This window comes from Littorina saxatilis, linkage group LG14 (assembly GCF_037325665.1).
Source record: "Littorina saxatilis isolate snail1 linkage group LG14, US_GU_Lsax_2.0, whole genome shotgun sequence".
NCBI classification, from domain to species: Eukaryota; Metazoa; Mollusca; class Gastropoda; order Littorinimorpha; family Littorinidae; genus Littorina; species Littorina saxatilis.
Genome location: NC_090258.1, coordinates 10,454,476 through 10,472,891, shown reverse-complemented (window position 1 = coordinate 10,472,891; position 18,416 = coordinate 10,454,476). Strand labels below are relative to the sequence as shown.

The following is an 18,416-nucleotide window of genomic DNA, read 5'->3' as shown; positions in this document are numbered from 1 at the left end:
TCGGCATTGCACACTCAGACGATGGGCGGTGCCTTGCTGTTCCGTTATGCACCCACCGACAAAACTCGCTTTTCGGTATTTTTTAGATAAAGAGAGTATTTATTACCTGACAGCATTTGAAGTGTCATTCTTTAGAATAAATCACGCTGATATTGTTGAATTACATTTTTACTTTGTCTTGTTAATTTTTAGCGTGATAAACAAAAAGGGTCCCTGTCTGAACGTTATAACATTTAGAGGGTCACCTGGAATCCGTCATGATTGGTCAAAAAGCCATATGGGGCACTGAATTGGTAATAAAACAACCTAAAGGGATTCCCGACGAGTCTTTCCCTATTTAATACATCTTTTTATGAACAGGTGGTCGTTATAGAAAGAATCTTTCTATAACGACCACCTGTTCATAAAGACTACTTTGGGCCTACCAACAGTCTGTCACTTACTTGTGAAAGCTCTCATAACAGAGGAGAAAAGACCATGACCAAAAAATGTCAGCTGTGAAACTTGTATCACTGAATTGTGTGTGTAGGCAAAAAGAAGAAAGCGGCAGCTGCTGTGTCTGCATCCTCGTCTTCCTCGTCGTCGTCAAGCTCAGAGTCGGAGTCTGACTCATCGGAGGACGAGAAGAAGAAGAAGAAAAAGAAGAAGCACAAAAAGAAGGACTCCAAGAAGAGGAAGAAGAGCAAGGACAAAGACAAGGAGAACCGCGGCAAGAAGGAGCCGTCCGAAGAAGGAGAGATTGAAGAGTAAGTCCAGAATAAAAAGCCAAGAATGGTAGGTTCTAGAATGTTTTGATTTTAACAAAACAAGCCATAATGAACACAATCAACGCTTTCTGAGACAAGTTTTTACTTCGTTTATTTGTCTGTCTGTCCACAAGATCGACCACTGTGGCACGTAAAAGACCTCGGTCATTCTGTCATAAGTGCAAGTGGCTGATTACATCTAAAGCGACCCAAAAGAAGCGACCCAAATTGCCTAGCGATGGGACAGTAACGAAAGGCAAAAAAAAAAAAAAGTTGTATGTTTTTGGTCACCCGACCCTACCTAGTTTTTTCCCGTCGACCCTAGACTTCTTTTTTATTGCATTTGTAATAAAAATGCACAAAAAAAGCGTCAAAACGAAAGTAACACAAGGGGGATAACCCCGCATCCCTTTTGTCTCATTTGTTTTGTAATGTGTTGTCTTTCTCTTTGTATAGTAAGTCCAGTCTCTTTGCGTCACTGTATAGTTATTTTCTACCCTGACCAAAAAACAAAAACAAAAAAAAATCCCTACCTACCTACCTACCCTATTTTTTTGTAGCCATGTTACCAGAAACATACAACTTTTATTTTTGTATGCCTAATGAAAACGGAAAACAAGTATTGTACGCTGTTTGTTTATGTTGCAGTGGAGAGATCGTTGCCGAGAAGGAGAAGGTGCCCATGGTGTTCGCAGACATCCGACCTGACGAGATTCCAGACGTGCCCTTCCAGAAGTTTCTGTTCCGAGGGAAGCAAGAGGAAGAGGCTGACCCTCCGCCAGCAGATGACAAGTACGTGCTTTTCTTATGTCACGACCGTTTCACAAAGCATTGGAATGAGAGAACACTGTTACCTGTATTTAAGTTAGGAATGAGAGAACACTGGAACCTGTATTTAAGTTAGGAATGAGAGAACACTGGTACCTGTATTTAAGTTAGGAATGAGAGAACACTGTTACCTGTATTTAAGTTAGGAATGAGAGAACACTGGTACCTGTATTTAAGTTAGGAATGAGAGAACACTGTTACCTGTATTTAAGTTAGGAATGAGAGAACACTGTTACCTGTATTTAAGTTAGGAATGAGAGAACACTGTTACCTGTATTTAAGTTAGGAATGAGAGAACACTGTTACCTGTATTTAAGTTAGGAATGAGAGAACACTGTTACCTGTATTTAAGTTAGGAATGAGAGAACACTGTTACCTGTATTTAAGTTAGGAATGAGAGAACACTGGTACCTGTATTTAAGTTAGGAATGAGAGAACACTGGAACCTGTATTTAAGTTAGGAATGAGAGAACACTGGTACCTGTATTTAAGTTAGGAATGAGAGAACACTGTTACCTGTATTTAAGTTAGGAATGAGAGAACACTGTTACCTGTATTTAAGTTAGGAATGAGAGAACACTGGAACCTGTATTTAAGTTAGGAATGAGAGAACACTGGTACCTGTATTTAAGTTAGGAATGAGAGAACACTGTTACCTGTATTTAAGTTAGGAATGAGAGAACACTGGTACCTGTATTTAAGTTAGGAATGAGAGAACACTGTTACCTGTATTTAAGTTAGGAATGAGAGAACACTGTTACCTGTATTTAAGTTAGGAATGAGAGAACACTGTTACCTGTATTTAAGTTAGGAATGAGAGAACACTGGTACCTGTATTTAAGTTAGGAATGAGAGAACACTGTTACCTGTATTTAAGTTAGGAATGAGAGAACACTGTTACCTGTATTTAAGTTAGGAATGAGAGAACACTGTTACCTGTATTTAAGTTAGGAATGAGAGAACACTGTTACCTGTATTTAAGTTAGGAATGAGAGAACACTGGAACCTGTATTTAAGTTAGGAATGAGAGAACACTGTTACCTGTATTTAAGTTAGGAATGAGAGAACACTGGTACCTGTATTTAAGTTAGGAATGAGAGAACACTGTTACCTGTATTTAAGTTAGGAATGAGAGAACACTGGTACCTGTATTTAAAAGCAGATACAATCTGAGACATATAGGGCTGAAAGAAGAGTAAGCCTTACAATGGAGGTCAATTTGTCATAAAGAAAAAGCTGGAAAATCAGGTCTTCAAGCACAGGTAATCTAACAAATTACAATAACAGGTTTTTAAACAGAGGTTTTTCCTCCACAGAAGTATGGCTGCCCATAGGGAGGGGGGGGGGGGGGGGGGTGGGGGCTGAACAACTATTTTGATGGTACATGTAGTACCAACTGACCAGGTTTTAAGTGTGGATACACTCAACAACAGAATGGTTTCAGTATGCTCTGCAGGGAAAAAAATCACAGTCTGTGTCCTAAGAGATGCAGATGGGAGGATTCCAACTGATGACCAGGGATAAACGTTTTTGTGATTTGCAGGACAGCCACTAAAGAGAGACGCAGATCGTCGCAGGACATGAACCGCCGTCGCTCTGACGAGCGGGTCCCGTATAACTCCAGGGTGAAGTACTCGTCCACTGGACGTCGCATCAAGGGCAGAGGCAGCATTGTGAGTTTGTCTATTTGTCAAGTTAACATTGCTGTGTGGGTGTGTGTGTGTGTGAGTGAGTTTGTCTATTTGTCAAGTGAACATTGCTGTGTGTGTGTATGTGTGTGTGTGTGTCAAGTGAACATTGCTGGGTGTGTGTGTGTGGGTGTGAGTTTGTATATTTGTTAAGTGAACATTGCTGTGTGTGTGTGTCTGCAGCGGTAACTGTTATGTGGGGTTCCTCTGATGAGAGGACACCTCGCAGTAAAGGACACCTTGTGTTGTTACTTTCACTATTGACTAAAATATACCTGTCAGGAAAGGACAATGTAAGGACACTTCTAGATGGTTCCATGGGTGTCTTGTCACAAGTACCTCTGTTTAGTGAGTCTGTATGTACTGCAAAAGTGTAGGTTCAAAGAGTCAGAGGCACTTGTTAGAATTTGTCCTTCATTGTGCGTTTGCATCTCTACAGAACACTGAAAAGAAGATATGTGGAAACTTGTTATCACACAGGAAAAATGTACATAAAGTATTGTCTGTGTTTGTACAGCCTCACCTTCTTTCTTTCAATATCTTTGTTTTTTTAATTTTTTTAATTTACATTTATAAATCACCTTTGTGTCTATGGATGCAGTTGCAAATCATCAGTGACCTTTTGATGAAAAAATGCTTCCATTCAAAAGCAGTTCCATGTTTAGGAATTCAAAAAAATATTCCTATTTAACCTGGCCCTTTGTCCTTTCAGAGGTTCCGCTCTCGCAGTCGTTCCCGCAGTTTCACGCCCCCTCACTGGCGCCGGGAGATGGAGCGGACAGTCAAGGGGACAGAACCCACGGAGCCAGTGGTGGAGGACAAGTGGGCCAAAGGTGACTTCCTGCAGCAACAAGAACGACCTTCAGCCAAGTCGAGGCTGGGGTCACGTGTGGAAATCGAGAAAGAGGCTGCACCGATCAAGAAACGCTTTGAGAAGGAGGAGAAAGAAGAAGGGTAAGAGGGGGGTGAAGGTGTGTGTGTCAATGTAAGAGAGTGCAGTGCTCCTCAGACTGTGCATGCCTGCGTCCTGTATGCACTAGAAGCTGAACAAATGTGTGCGTGTGTTTCTTTGTTTGTGAGTGTGTGTGTGTGTGCGTGCATGTGTGCGTGGGTTTGTGTGTCTGTGTGACAGAGAGAGAGAGATGGCTGATTTGTCCTTCGCTGGGAGTATGCAGTGCCTGTGTTGGTTGGCGACTGTACCAAAGGCATTGAACTTCCACTTAATTTAAAAAAATGTTTGTTTGCTTTCAGGGAGGAGAGTTCTGAGGAGGAAGAGGAGGAGAAGAAAGAACCGCCCAAGAAGGAGAAGAAAGAGAGCAAGAAGTAAGTGATGTTTGTTAGTTGAAAGGTGTGTGTGTGTGTGTGTAAGTACATTTACAGATGCTTTGAACAGAAAAAAGTGTGTGTGTGTCACAGTGTGTGTGTGTGTGTGAAATAGGAAGACAGACAGATAGAGGGAGAGAGAGAGAAAATCAGATCTGAAAAAAGAGGGAGCCTTAAAATGGGAATACATTTACAGGGTCTTACATCGGGAGGGGGCAGGGGAGGGTCAAAGGGTGGTTCCGCTGTATACAAAACTCCTTTGTGTTTACAGGCATAAGAAGCACAAGAAAGACTCAAAACACAAGAAACATAAGAAAAGCAAGTCGAGCAACGAGGACTCTGACTCGGAGAAGGAAGACAAGAAAAAACACAAGAAGAGTAAGAAGAAGGACCACAAGGAAGACGGCAAGAAGGCGGATACAAAGAAGAAGAAATACAGGAAGACAAACGCCGCTAGTAGCAGCGACTCGGAAGAAGAGAAAGAGAAGGAAAACAAAGACAAGAAGAAAAGAGACGAAGTTAAAAACACGGCTAGGGACGGTGGAAGGTTGAACCTGCGTGATCGCTCCGGCTCCAGAGAGAGGAGGGACCTCTCCGACAACAGGAGGAAAGGAAGAGAAGACTTGCGGAGGAGCAGAGAAAGAGAAGACAACCGCGCGTTCAGAAGAAACCGATCCGGCAGTCGGGACAACCTGAAGAACGGAAGACCAGGGAAGAAAGATCGCAATGAGTCCACAGACCAGAGCAAGTCAACAGAACGGCGGCGATCCAAATCTGGGTCAAGGTCAAAATCCAAATCTGGGTCAAGGTCAAAGTCCAAAGAGAATGCTCTGTCATGGTTGAAGGACAAGAGAAGGTCCAGATCCAGATCCAGAGAAGGTAGAAATGCTGGCGCCAAGGGACCAAGGGATCAAAGACGATCCAGATCCGCTTCAAGAGAAAGACGGCCACTGGACAGGCAGAGATCCAGAGAAGACAGGTGGATTTTTATTTTTAAATATTTTTTTTATTTGTTTATTAATTAAACATAAAGGGTACATATATAGAGGTTACAACACGAGTGGTTTTTTATATGGCTTGTATTTCAGTCAAGACCCAGCCGATGAATATCAAGGGACTCACGAGCCTCTGGCAATCATATATTTATATGACTGAAATATAAGCCATATAAAAAATCACGAGTGTTATATAGAGCTTAAACAATGACGACAACTCGTTGATTACTGGAAAATAAACCACGAGTGGGTATTTGCAACCGCTTGGTAATTCACGAGTGTGCGGAGCACACGAGTGAATTACCAAGCGGCTGCAAATACCCACGAGTGGTTTATTTTCCAGTAATCAACGAGTTGTCGTCATTGTTTAAGCTATTTATACAACGAACAACACGGGTCGAACATGCAGTCATGCAGACGACATTTGGTAGGCAATTTCATTTCAGCCTAATCACTCAGAGTGTCAAATGCGCGTCATTCAAATAGTCCCTATTCTTTTACTTTATTCTTAGTCTCCGACTCGTCGGCATTATACTTGTCTCGTCTAAATATCGGACCCCATTGCTACGATTAAAACACAATAGCCTTTATATAGCTATTCTGACATTACATTCTGTGTTAAAATCATGTTTTTGTCAGCAACAAGGACCAGAATGGTCCATGTCGTTGATAGCAGACGACGGTTCCCTTTCCGCATGAAGCCACGGAAATAACCGAACATTGAAAAACCCACGGACGTGTATTACGGATAAAACTCGGGATAACCGGATGTTTAGCATTACGTCAATATGCTAGGAATCATATGACGTCATGACGTATCATGCTTGCCTACGTAGATTGTATGATCGAAAGTCTGACTTCTGTTGTGAATTCGCGTGGTGAAGACTGCGGTAAATCTGTAGATGATAAGAGAACAAGGATTGTCTCAGAAGAAACGACTAAATGTTTCAGACCGGTAACTTCATTTCAACATTGCACTATATAATGGACGTTCTATGTGACAGGAGAGTTTGCTGATTTTGTGTTAAACATTGGAGAGATCGTCTGCTAGAATCAGATTGCAGCTTCTGGAAATTTGCAAGGTTTGTTGCCTGTTAAAGAACTGGATTTTACACGTAATGTATGTCATGTACAGTAAGCAACAACAAAAACACACACAAAGCAAATGGCATCGTCTGTCGACTGGTCACAGAAACAAACCTGGCGAGGTATGCGTGTACTTCATACACGTCAGCCATTGTTGTTACAGTTTTGAGTCAACGTTGTACGTATTCTTCCGCAACAGGGTCCAATCGTCTGGGTTTCAAATGTTCTAAAAATAAATTCTAGTGTTGATTATTTTTTAGCCCTCTTTATTCTTACTTCGAATAATCCACGTGTGATTTTTGGTGTAATCAAAGTAGTTCGTTCTAATTTCTCACTTGTCTAAAAATAATCAACTAGATTTAATCCACCCCTCGGTTGCATTGCAGGAGTTGTATAAAACCTGTATATCCCATGAAGATCTAAAAGACAAAGTGTGACGGAAACATCAAACTTTAGTTGTCTGTTCAGATGAGACACCTCTGCACATACCTTATTCTAAAGGCACGTCTGTTGATCTATGTCAAGTCGGTGCATAATGGTGGCTTGGTTGTCCCCGTCAGTTGAAAGCCTCTTAAACACGGATTTGACTGAATACCAGTGGTTACACACGCATCTCCTGAGATCTTGGACACCTTCATCGTCTATAGGGCCTACTGTACCGCAGAAGAGCTAGAAATACTCGCAAAATGCATTAAACAGCTTGTCCAGAGAACACTCGTAGTCGATGATGTACCGATAAGGGCGTGTGTACCGGGTACGCTGTACCTTAACATGAGGATAGTCTGAACATAGCAGTGCTGGTCGGACGGACTGGGTTTTTAACGATTGCTAGTTTGACTTTTGTTTTAGTAGCACGAGCACACACTCAAACACATACGGCTTGTCATGTTGATCACAAGAGAGAAATAGAACAGCGAATAGAAGGAAACATAACAGATTACGTCCCCTTAATATGACGCGATGGACGACAGACGTCATGAAATCTATGACGCTACGATGATAGTCTCGGCAAGTCGAGACTAAAACTCAGCTATAACACTGAACGACTATCGCGCAAGTTCTCCAAAGCATGGTTACCCCTTGCACATCCGGTCTATAGGTCCATGTGCATCAAGTTTTGGAAAAACCGGTTTGGCTGACTCGGATCCCAATTCTAGTTTAATTTTTGTGTTGGAGTGTAGAATTACTAAAAGAAACTAACATTTTACTGGATAACTTCCTTTAGATTTAACCAGTCATTTCATGTACGTGAAATATCTCTCTGAGTTGATTTGTCCGATCGTGCTTGCGTTGATTAACCCATACTGGTAGTGTCAATTCTGTCTAAAACGGTATCAATGGCCGCTCCTTGAAAGTGCGTGTTGAATGCCGTTTGGACTGATTTTACTCTATCAGGATGAAATACACGCTTGCTGAGCTCTTGGATGCCTTCATATAACCATGAACTTACTGCAGTGTAAAGCAAAACAGTTGGACATGCTCTAAAAAAGGATGAAACAGCCTGTGCTGGATGACGAAGCGAACCGGCCAGCGAAAAAGGTACACTGACGCAGTGCATCTTTGCTTGTTGAACACACAGAGAGACAGGAACACACACAGACACCGACCCGTACGCAAACACACACACACGCGCGTGCACGCGAGTGAATTGCTTAGGTTGGATGTCAAATTAAAAAGGTCTGAAACAATTTATTTGATTTTGAGTGTACATCATGTGTTTCATTTGTTAACTTTACAGAAGGCAATCTCAGTATTCTGGCTGCAGATCTAAAATCTGAACAAGCTTCAAGGTAATGGGTCAGTGATAATAGGGTTCTTCCCCTTTGCCTTTGGGCAACACCGACAATGTCAATGCCCGTGCAAGATATTGATGTTGATGCTGTAGTTGGATATTGGGCCTTTTAAAGAAAAAAGGAATGGAAGTGCTTGCTGCAGACTTCTTGAGTTCTGCACTGAGGCTGTTGCTATTGATGGGTGAATCATGACTGAATGTTTGCACCATAGGTTGCAATGTAGATTTAGAATCAGTGCTGTTGACATTTGTGTGAGTGCGTTTTAGCTGCAGACGCTGCTCGCTACACACGAAAAGCTAATTTACCTTGTAATTGTTATGGTTTTGTCTGTCGATCACCGTGCTTCAGTTCAAACTGAACTTTGTGTTTCGTAAGGTTAGATGAAACTGTGCTTGGAGAACTCGACCCGCTGTGCAGTTAAGAGTTGTTTCCACTTCATTTTCAGTCTTGCATAGTGTTTCATTGATTCACCTTGTGTCAGTGCAACGTGCCATTTAAATTTTTTTTAATTTTTTTTTTTAGATCAGTGTGCATTTTTTTAGATCACTGGTGCAGTGTTCGTGGAAGGGAGGTTACTCTTGCTTTACCTCCAATCAGAACAGCGAGGTTCGTTTGCTGTCACTATCACTATCAGTTGATTCTTCGCTTTTGTTCTTTTTTGACTCGACCTGCACCCAAAGTGTAAAGATAAACGCTTTGTTTATTGAATCGCATACCTCAGATACGTATCATGGTTTTGTCTTCTGTGAATGTTGTGTTTTCTGTTGTTTAGTCATGTGACCAATGCTCTTCAATCCACAGAAACATGTTCGGTGCAGGGTCAAGGGTCGGCAGAACTATAGTTCCTCGGCCAAACCGGAATCGGTACTATGATGTATTTTTTTGAGCCCATTATGTATTTATTGAAGCCGAAAAATACAACATATATACCCATAGTGGTATTACAGAGACAAAGAAGCAGCTCATGGGATATATATATATATATATATATATATATGAACATTAATAAAACATACATTGTACAAACAATGAACATTGTTTCCATATATTAATAATGCTTCCTTCCAAGTATGTGGAACAAGATGTTTTTTGTTTGTCACTGCTTTAACAAGCTATGTCATGCAGAAAATTCGCAGTACCTCAGTTGTTGCCATGGTTTTAAGATGGGGCAGTTTTTGCCCTTATGCAGACTGAAAATAGTAATCGTCTCACAAAAAGAGCAGAACTTTCAAAATTGTACAGGCTTTGATAAACTTGAAATGAAAAGTTTGAATGGCAAGCAGAACTTGTTATGAACCAAAAATCTGAAAAAGCAAGATCTTAACAGGGAGGAAGTCTAAAATAGGGGGGTTCCACTGAATATATATTCGGGGATGCTGGAAGCTTCAAGTTTTTCTCTACTTTTATAGGAGACACTCTCGGTCAGTGGACAGACGAGGCCGCAGACCTTCACCAGTCAGACGAGGAGGCTTTGGGGGTGGCGGTAGACGAGGCTCGAGTCCGTTCCGCAGAAGATCTCCGCCTCGTAGAGATTCCCGGAAAAGCCGCACTCCACCCTTCAGACGCCGGAGAGGACGGTCGTCTTCCAGTTCGTCAGGCTCCGAGTCCGACCGGGGCAAACGTCGCAGAGAAGCCACCCAGAAGAAGATGAGAATGTTTGGGTGAGTTGAGCTATTTGTGTATTTCTTTCTTCTTCTTCTTTTTCTTTGTTCATGGGCTGAAACTCCCACGTTCACTCATGTTTTTGCACGAGTGAATTTTTACGTGTATGACCGTTTTTACCCTGCCATTCAGGGAGAATACGCCGATTTTCGGGGGAAGCATGCTGGGTATTTTTGTGTTTCTATAACCCACCGAACTCTGACCCTGTTTTTTCTTTCAAATACATCACCTCAATATAACTAATAGGAGTTACCTTACTTATGAGTGCTAGACTGAGAAGCACTCTAGTTAAATTGAGGTGAGTATTCTGAGAAATAATCAATTTACTTGTAAAAACTACATTTTTCTTTTGTTGTCTTTTTTTCTTCTTTTTTTTTCTTCTTCTACTTTTCATTTAATTTTATCTCTTTGCAAAAGCAAGATAATGTTTTTGCATCTGTGAAAAAGAAAGGAATGTTTAGGTGGCTGGAGTTTTTGTTTGTTTTCTTTCTTGATTTTCTGGCTCTTTTTCTTCTGCGTTTTATTACATACTTCTTTTGTAAAAGTAAGACGAATCCAGGTAAAGTATAGATGTGTTTTCGCGATATAACCTTCGTGTTTGAAAACGACGTTAAACACCAAATAAAGAAAGAAATAGATGTGTTTACCATTGCAGTTTCTTGTTTGTTATAAAACTGTCGCTTGAGCAAGTTGAGGATAACCAATACCTCTGTTTTCAGAATGCCACTGGTGCAAAAGTCTGAGAGCCCACCCCCTACCCACTGGAAACCAGGACAGAAATCACTGGCTGGGAAGAATGCTGCTGGCATCAGCCTTGACGAGTGAGTCTTGATGTTTATGCATGGATGGCCAAATCGTCCGCCCAATCACTAGGGGCAAGTAAAAAATCCGCCAGGCTAGCAGAAACCGCCTTGCAACTTGACCGGCTGGCCAGTGAAAATTCTGGTCTAATGCAACACTTTTGGTTGTAATATTGAGTTTCATAGCCATATATAAACACTGCAGATGCAGCAACTGTGATATGTACCAGGCCAGCAAAATATCTGGCGGGCTAGTAACTTTCTTGAAGTGTGTGTGTGTGTATGTGTGAGGTGTTTATTGGACTTGTAAAGCACTTGGAGCTGTGAATCGGGATTTGCGCTTTAGAAAAGTGATTAATTATCATTATTATTATTCTCTCTTTCCTCCATTGTGCCAAAGTTGTCTATTATTTCTCTTTTCTCCCTCTCACCTCATTCTCTCTTTCCTCCATTGTACCAAAGTTGTCTATTATTTCTCTTTTCTCCCTCTCACCTCATTCTCTCTTTCCTCCATTGTACCAAAGTTGTCTATTATTTCTCTTTTCTCCGTCTCACCTCATTCTCTCTTCCATTGTACCAAAGTTGTCTATTATTTCTCTTTTCTCCCTCTCACCTCATTCTCTCTTTCCTCCATTATGCCAAAGTTGTCTATCATTTCTCTTTTCTCCCTCGCTCTCAGGTCCAACAAGATGGAGGCGCCAGTGCTGGTGGGCGCCGCGTTGCATGAGATCTCGCTCCCCCAGGGTTCAGGTCCTTCGTCCTCCATCAAAACTTTGGGAGAGAAACCAGATTCTTCAGAAAAACCTAAGATCATGTACGACTTGGACAAGGAAGAACCGATCACCGCTATTCCCGTGAGACCCCTTCAGGCCAAGGAGAACCAACGCAAAGCGAGGTCATCCTCCAAGAGTTCAAGGTCATCGCACAGTTCAAGCAGTGGGTCAAGGTCGCCACCACCCAGGAAGAAGCGGTCGGCTAGCAGCGAGTCTGACACCGACAAGAAGAAGGAGAAGAAAGTTGTAGAGGTGGGTACAGTGTCTATACGTTTTGGTGCGAGTTCATGCGAGTTCACTTTGATTTCAGCCAAATGTCATTCATGAGAGATTGCTGTTGAATAGACGAATTCGGGAAATAACTCTGTTGGGATTGTATGGGTTGTGAAAGCGTGAGTACCCTGGCTTTTCCTCGGACAAACTTACGACGTGTGGTTCCTGTACACGTGTGTGAGACACACACCCTCGCTAGGGATTGGTCTGTTATGTAAATTGGGACATTTTCCCCACATGACATTATAGGCCAGTCACTAGCGAGGGGGTATACAAGTGTACAGGAACAACATGTCATACGTTTGTCGGAGAAAAGGCAAGGGTACTCGCTCTTACACAACCTGTACAATTCCACCATAGTTATTTCCAAAATTTATCTATTGCTTCAATGAACCTGGCTGCATGTGATAAAACAGCTAAAGTTCAAAATGTAGAGATCAGACATGGGATTCTTCCGTAAATTTACGGAATTCCGTAAATTTTTAGGCTCCAGGGATCATTCTTGAGATTCGTGCAAATCCGCTGAGAAAATTTTGGGGTATATGTAGGTATAGACCCAAGTTTTTCGGCCGGTCCGCTGATCGCGACGCTCCATTCCATACTATTCTTGAACGGTTGGTTCCTAAAACGGTCAGACTGTTGCTGGTCGATCCGTATGGGAACGCGCTCTTTGTCTCCTACAGTCACCGTTTCAACGTAGCTATCGGGGATTCAGTATAAGCATACCGTATGAGAATGATTCGGCGCCATTTTTACATCGCTTCGAGCCACCTGCCAAAATGATGAGGAAGCTAAAGCGAGACGAAACCGTTCTATCCCGGGAAATTGACCAGCAGAAGTACAAGAAAAATCTCTGGAGATTCGACTGGCTCGATGAAGTTGTATCATTGAGCTGGAAATACGAGAAGGGCCAGAAGACACAAAACGTGAAACTGAAAGTTGGCGATGCTTTTGCTAAAATCAACTTGCCGGGAAAAGCTCAGTGCACTTTGTGCAACGATGTTAATGTTATCAACTACGGTTCCAATGGAAAGACTGCCCTCAAAAGCCACTTGAAAAGCAACAAGCACCTGACTATCCTGAAAACCCAGTCGGGTAATCAGTCACTGGGGTCGTTTGGCACCGACAAGGTAAGAACATTGAAACCACACCGTCACACGCCACCACCCCCCGCCCCACCCCCGCCTCTCTCTCTCTCTCTCTCTCTCTCTCTCTCTCTCTCTCTCTCTCTCTCTCTCTCTCTCTCTCTCTCTTTCTCCTCCTTATTTTGAGTCTTAGCGTAAAATTAACTTGAGAAACATGGGAAGGAAGAGAAGGGGGGGGGGGGGGGGGGGGGGGGCTATGATTAAGCTGAAATATGCATTTCAGGGCCATTTTTGTGTGTCTAAAACACTAAAAACCTTCAGCTTCTGGGGGTGAAGCCCCCAGACCCCGACCAGGGGCGTTGCCCCTGGACCCTACTGGGGGCCTTCTGCGGCCCCCAGACCCCCACCTTCTTTTTCCTTAATTATCACTTTTTCTGAATCCCATGTCTGAGAGATGGAAAACGCAACTAAAGAGAAAGACGAAAGAGACTTTTTTACAGTAATTACAGTGAGTACAGTAATCCTTTGTTTTTTGACTTTTTTACACACAAATATGAGGAAGGCGTGTAATATTGATCAGTAGAATGTTGTTGTTTTCATGATAGCTTCAATTTCAGTAGCATCAAAACAATAAAAGGGTTACATGTACTCAGAAATTTCACAAGATCATGGGTGGGATTCTTCCAGTATATGCTGGAAATCCGGATTTGATTATAGCCTTTTTTACATTTAGTCAAATTTTGACTAAATGTTTTAACCCTTACGCTGGTTGTCGCGACATATGTCGCGCTACTTTACGTATACCGTCACCTGGTTGTCGCGACATATGTCGTGGGGCTGCGTCAGTCTGTTTGGTCGGTTCCGATTGCCTCCCATGGATGCGAAAACCTATCCTTAGATCTGTATTCACTAGAAATAAGGTCAGTTGGGCCCTGAACCTGTAGATCCAAGTTCTGAAGCACATTTGAGTAGGCGAGTGTCACAAATACAGGGCACCCAGCTGAGCTGGTAGCACATGCTCCAAAATGGCTGCTCCCATAGATCCACGGCGTGATCGCAATGTTTTTCAAGACTTTTTTGATGATTTCTTCGCCGATCCCGATCTTGACGAAATAGGGGAAGAAGCCATTTACATGATTTACAAGATGTAATGCTCGTTGGGGACATTATGGACCTAGATCAGGCCCCAAACAACAGAGACTTCGAAGCAGACGTTCAAGAAGGCTGGACGGTAGATCTAGTGAGTGGGGGGAAGGGGCTATACTGTCCACATGCCGTTTGATCGTTTTGAATGTCGGTGAAGATTTTCCAGAAAACCCACAGCCCTTGGATTTTTTCTGACTGTTTGTTGGCGATGAAATGATCGATTTGTTAGTCGAACAAACGAATCACTACGCTCAACGAAAAATTGACGCTGGAAATCTAAAGACACACTCACGGTAAGCCTTTCGTCAGTTTCGACCGACTTTTGCTCTCTCTCTCTCTCTGTCTCTTGCAAACATGTTTTCTTCCGTTTCTTTCTTCTTCCTTTTTGTCCAGGTGAATAGTTTGTTTTTACTGAAAAACGATATTAGAATATTGATATGAAAGTAGTTTCTGTTCATGTGTCAGTGCTCAAGCAGAAGTGTGCGTCTGGGTTGGCGTGTCAGTGTGTGTGTAGATCTGTGTTCGGGGTGGGGGGGACGAGTTGTTTGTGTGGGGCAACAGAATAATAGACTGTGACTGTGGTTATTATTGGAAGAAGAAGAAGAATGAACTATGAATGGTTACCATTAGAAGAAGAAGATTGACAAGCAGAATGCAGTCAACTGGGTAGGGATCTATAGTTAGATCTATGACTGGATGAAGTGTTTATAAGTGTGTTATGTTTGTTTGTTGGTGTGTGTGTGTGTGTGTGAGAGAGAGAGAGGGTAAGGGGGTTGCATGTGTCTTTTGCACATGCATGTGGATGACTGTGTGCACTGTATGTGGGATGGTTGTGTACGGGGGTGGGGGGGGGGGGGGGTATATGTATGTGGGTGAGTGTGTGCACTGTATGTATGATGCCCATGTATGAGAGAGAGAGAGAGCGTGAGTGTGTTTGTGTGTGTGTGTGTGTGTGTGTGTGTAAAAAAACCAATATAAAATAGAACATTTATTTTTTCATCTCCATTTTTCAGGCTACACCGCTGGTTACCTGTCACTCTCGACGAGATGAAGGTTTTCCTGTCGCTGGTTATTACAACAGGCCTGGTCATCAAGCCTACTATTGAAGAGTACTGGAGCCAGGATGAGATCACCTCCACTCCCTTTTTCACAAAGAACATGACTGTCCCTTGTGAGGTTCCAGGCTATCCTCAGCAACTTCCACCTTGCGGACAACACACGGGCCAATGCCTACTTTCTCCACCGCAAGTTTGCTGGTGTGTCCCTGTCGCATCATGAATTCCGGAAGCTGCTAGTCCGACAGCTGATCTAATCTTCTCCAGAAGCTCCAAAGCCAGTACCAAGAGGAAGGAAAGCAGTCAACTCCCCCAGACGCATGATTGGTACACACCGACCAACCAACAACACCGCCACAGTCGGTGCCAAGAGACAGCGTCCACAACGTGACTATGTGGCCTGTTACCTAGTAAGGCAGAATAGAGCTGGCTTCAAGAGAAAGCAGTCTGCCTATCAGTGTGAACAATGCCAAGTCACTCTGTGTATTCCCCACGGTTGTGAGGTGTACCACACCAGAAGTGACTACCAAAGAGTCCTCGGGCAGCAGATGGGAGCAGCAGAAGGTGGTCCGCGTGATGGTGCTGGTGAAAACTGAACTGCTATAATGACATCACCTGTACTCTGCCATTCTGTCGTGCTATGCAGTCTTTCTTGGGACATTGCAAAGATTGAGTTGTTTCCATTTGTTTTTTGTTGTACATGTACCTGCAGTTACATGCCGACAACCAATTGAAACGTTTCTGATGTGAAGGCTATTTTCACCTGGATTCTTACCTGGATCACTCATACCTACAACTACCAAGGAAGATACTGATACTTGTGAGTCTTAGTCTGAGATACTGTACTAGTGTGTGATGACTGAATATCCTTTTGTTGGTGACTGTTGAGTACTTTATGATCAACTGCAGCTTCATTCTGAATAAAATACCTGTCATCCTTAATTTTCTCCAGGTGCGTCAATTACAATGCTACTGACCCTCTAAAATTGTGTTTGTGTTGTTCCTTGTTCATTTCTGTACAAGTTTTATTCAACATGTATTTTTCAAATATGCACACACAAAAAGATAACACATTCTTTAGAATATGACCGATTTTCTTTATTTTTCTCTCTGTTAATTCACCAGTGGCTATGTAAAATGTGTTACGGAATTGCACCAGTGTAAGGGTTAACATAGAGGGGGAATCGAGACGAGGGTCGTGGTGTGTGTGTGTGTGTGTGTGTGTGTCTGTCTGTCTGTGCGTGTGTGTGTGTAGAGCGATTCAGACCAAACTACTGGACTGATCTTTATGAAATTTGACATGAGAGTTCCTGGGAATGATATCCCCGGACGTTTTTTTCTTTTTTTCGATAAATACTTTTGATGACGTCATATCCGGCTTTTTGTAAAAGTTGAGGCGGCACTGTCACACCCTCATTTTTCAATCAAATTGATTGAAATTTTGGCCAAGCAATCTTCGACGATCCAAATTTACGTTCATCTTATTCTTCATCATTTTCTGATTCCAAAAACATATAAATATGTTATATTCGGATTAAAAACAATCTCTGAAAATTAAAAATATAAAAATTATGATTAAAATTAAATTTCCGAAATCGTTTTAAAAACCATTTCATCTTGTTCCTTGTCAGTTCCTGATTCCAAAAACATATAGATATGATATGTTTGGATTAAAAACACGCTCAGAAAGTTAAAACGAAGAGAGGTACAGTAAAGCGTGCTATGAAGCACAGCGCAACCGCTACCGCGCCAAACAGGCTTGTCACTTTCACTGCCTTTTGCACTAGCGGCGGACTACGTTCAGTTTCATTCTGTGAGTTCCACAGCTTGACTAAATGTAGTAATTTCGCCTTACGCGACTTGTTTTTCTCTCTTTTTTTATTTTTATTTTTTATTGACTCACATGCGAAGCAAAAGTGAGTCTATGTACTCACCCGAGTCGTCCGTCCGTCCGTCCCCCCCGTCTGTCCGGACGTCCGTCCGGAAAACTTTAACGTTGGATATTTCTTGGACACTATTCAGTCTATCAGTACCAAATTTGGCAAGATGGTGTATGATGACAAGGCCCCAAAAAACATACATAGCATCTTGACCTTGCTTCAAGGTCAAGGTTGCAGGGGCCATAAATGTTGTCTAAAAAACAGCTATTTTTCACATTTTTCCCATTTTCTCTGAAGTTTTTGAGATTCAATACCTCACCTATATATGATATATAGGGCAAAGTAAGCCCCATCTTTTCATACCAGTTTGGTTTACCTTGCTTCAAGGTCAAGGTCACAGGAGCTCTTCAAAGTTGGATTGTATACATATTTTGAAGTGACCTTGACCCTGAACTATGGAAGATAACTGTTTCAAACTTAAAAATTATGTGGGGCACATGTTATGCTTTCATCATGAGACACATGTGGTCACATATGATCAAGGTCAAGGTCACTTTGACCCTTATGAAATGTGACCAAAATAAGGTAGTGAACCACTAAAAGTGACCATATCTCATGGTAGAAAGAGCCAATAAGCACCATTGTACTTCCTATGTCTTGAATTAACAGCTTTGTGTTGCATGACCTTGGATGACCTCAAGGTCACATGTATTTTGGTAGGAAAAATGTGTAAAGCAGTTCTTAGTGTATGATGTCATTGCTAGGTTTAGTTATTTGACCTTGACCCTGAAGGTCAAGGTCATGTAAAGGGCAAGGTCAAACATGTGAGTCGTATGTGCTTTGCCCTTCTTGTTTTATTTTTTTTTTAAATTATTTTCAGGATTCATGACATTTTTCAGTCGCCCATGCAAGATCGTGACAGGTTGGAAGACAAGATATTTCATTCTATTTTTGAATGTGCTCACCAGTCAGGTGTTGCGTGTTTCTCTGTACCAACTTCTTGCAGCTTCTTAACGTAAATAGGTTGCTGTTATTAATTGTGAGTGATGACTGATGGAGACATTTTTTCCAGGAGCGCAAATGGCAGCCGCCTCCAGAGCCTGAAGATATGGAGGTAGATGAGGAGAGTATCCCCAAACCACCCAGCGCTCTACAGGTAACCACTAGCTTGTGCACATTGGTAGAACCCCCCTTGTAAAAGCACTCAGCGCTCTACAGATAACAGATTAGCAGCATGTGGTGTGAAAGTTGCTAAGGGCACCGTGTGTGTGATGCAGGGGTTG

The 18,416-nt window shown here is 42.3% G+C and overlaps 1 protein-coding gene and 1 long non-coding RNA gene across 3 annotated transcripts in view; one reads left to right on the top strand and one right to left on the bottom strand.

Annotated features, from left to right (window-relative positions):
* Positions 1 to 18,416, top strand: part of LOC138947078 (NK-tumor recognition protein-like) — a 44,162-nt gene that overhangs the window by 19,342 nt on the left and 6,404 nt on the right. Inside the window, exons 9-19 of one of the 2 annotated variants that reach the window (XM_070318515.1) lie at positions 530 to 746; positions 1,395 to 1,538; positions 3,118 to 3,247; positions 3,975 to 4,216; positions 4,514 to 4,585; positions 4,857 to 5,564; positions 9,261 to 9,323; positions 9,869 to 10,120; positions 10,841 to 10,942; positions 11,601 to 11,946; positions 18,206 to 18,289. In XM_070318515.1, the coding sequence (XP_070174616.1) occupies positions 530 to 746; positions 1,395 to 1,538; positions 3,118 to 3,247; positions 3,975 to 4,216; positions 4,514 to 4,585; positions 4,857 to 5,564; positions 9,261 to 9,323; positions 9,869 to 10,120; positions 10,841 to 10,942; positions 11,601 to 11,946; positions 18,206 to 18,289 (2,360 nt within the window). The remainder of the gene's footprint in view (positions 1 to 529; positions 747 to 1,394; positions 1,539 to 3,117; positions 3,248 to 3,974; positions 4,217 to 4,513; positions 4,586 to 4,856; positions 5,565 to 9,260; positions 9,324 to 9,868; positions 10,121 to 10,840; positions 10,943 to 11,600; positions 11,947 to 18,205; positions 18,290 to 18,416) is intronic. The other variant, XM_070318516.1, reaches the window with a different exon arrangement.
* LOC138947089 (uncharacterized) overlaps positions 1 to 18,416 on the bottom strand; it is a 71,270-nt gene that overhangs the window by 51,269 nt on the left and 1,585 nt on the right. The gene's annotated exons all lie outside the window — the stretch shown is intronic.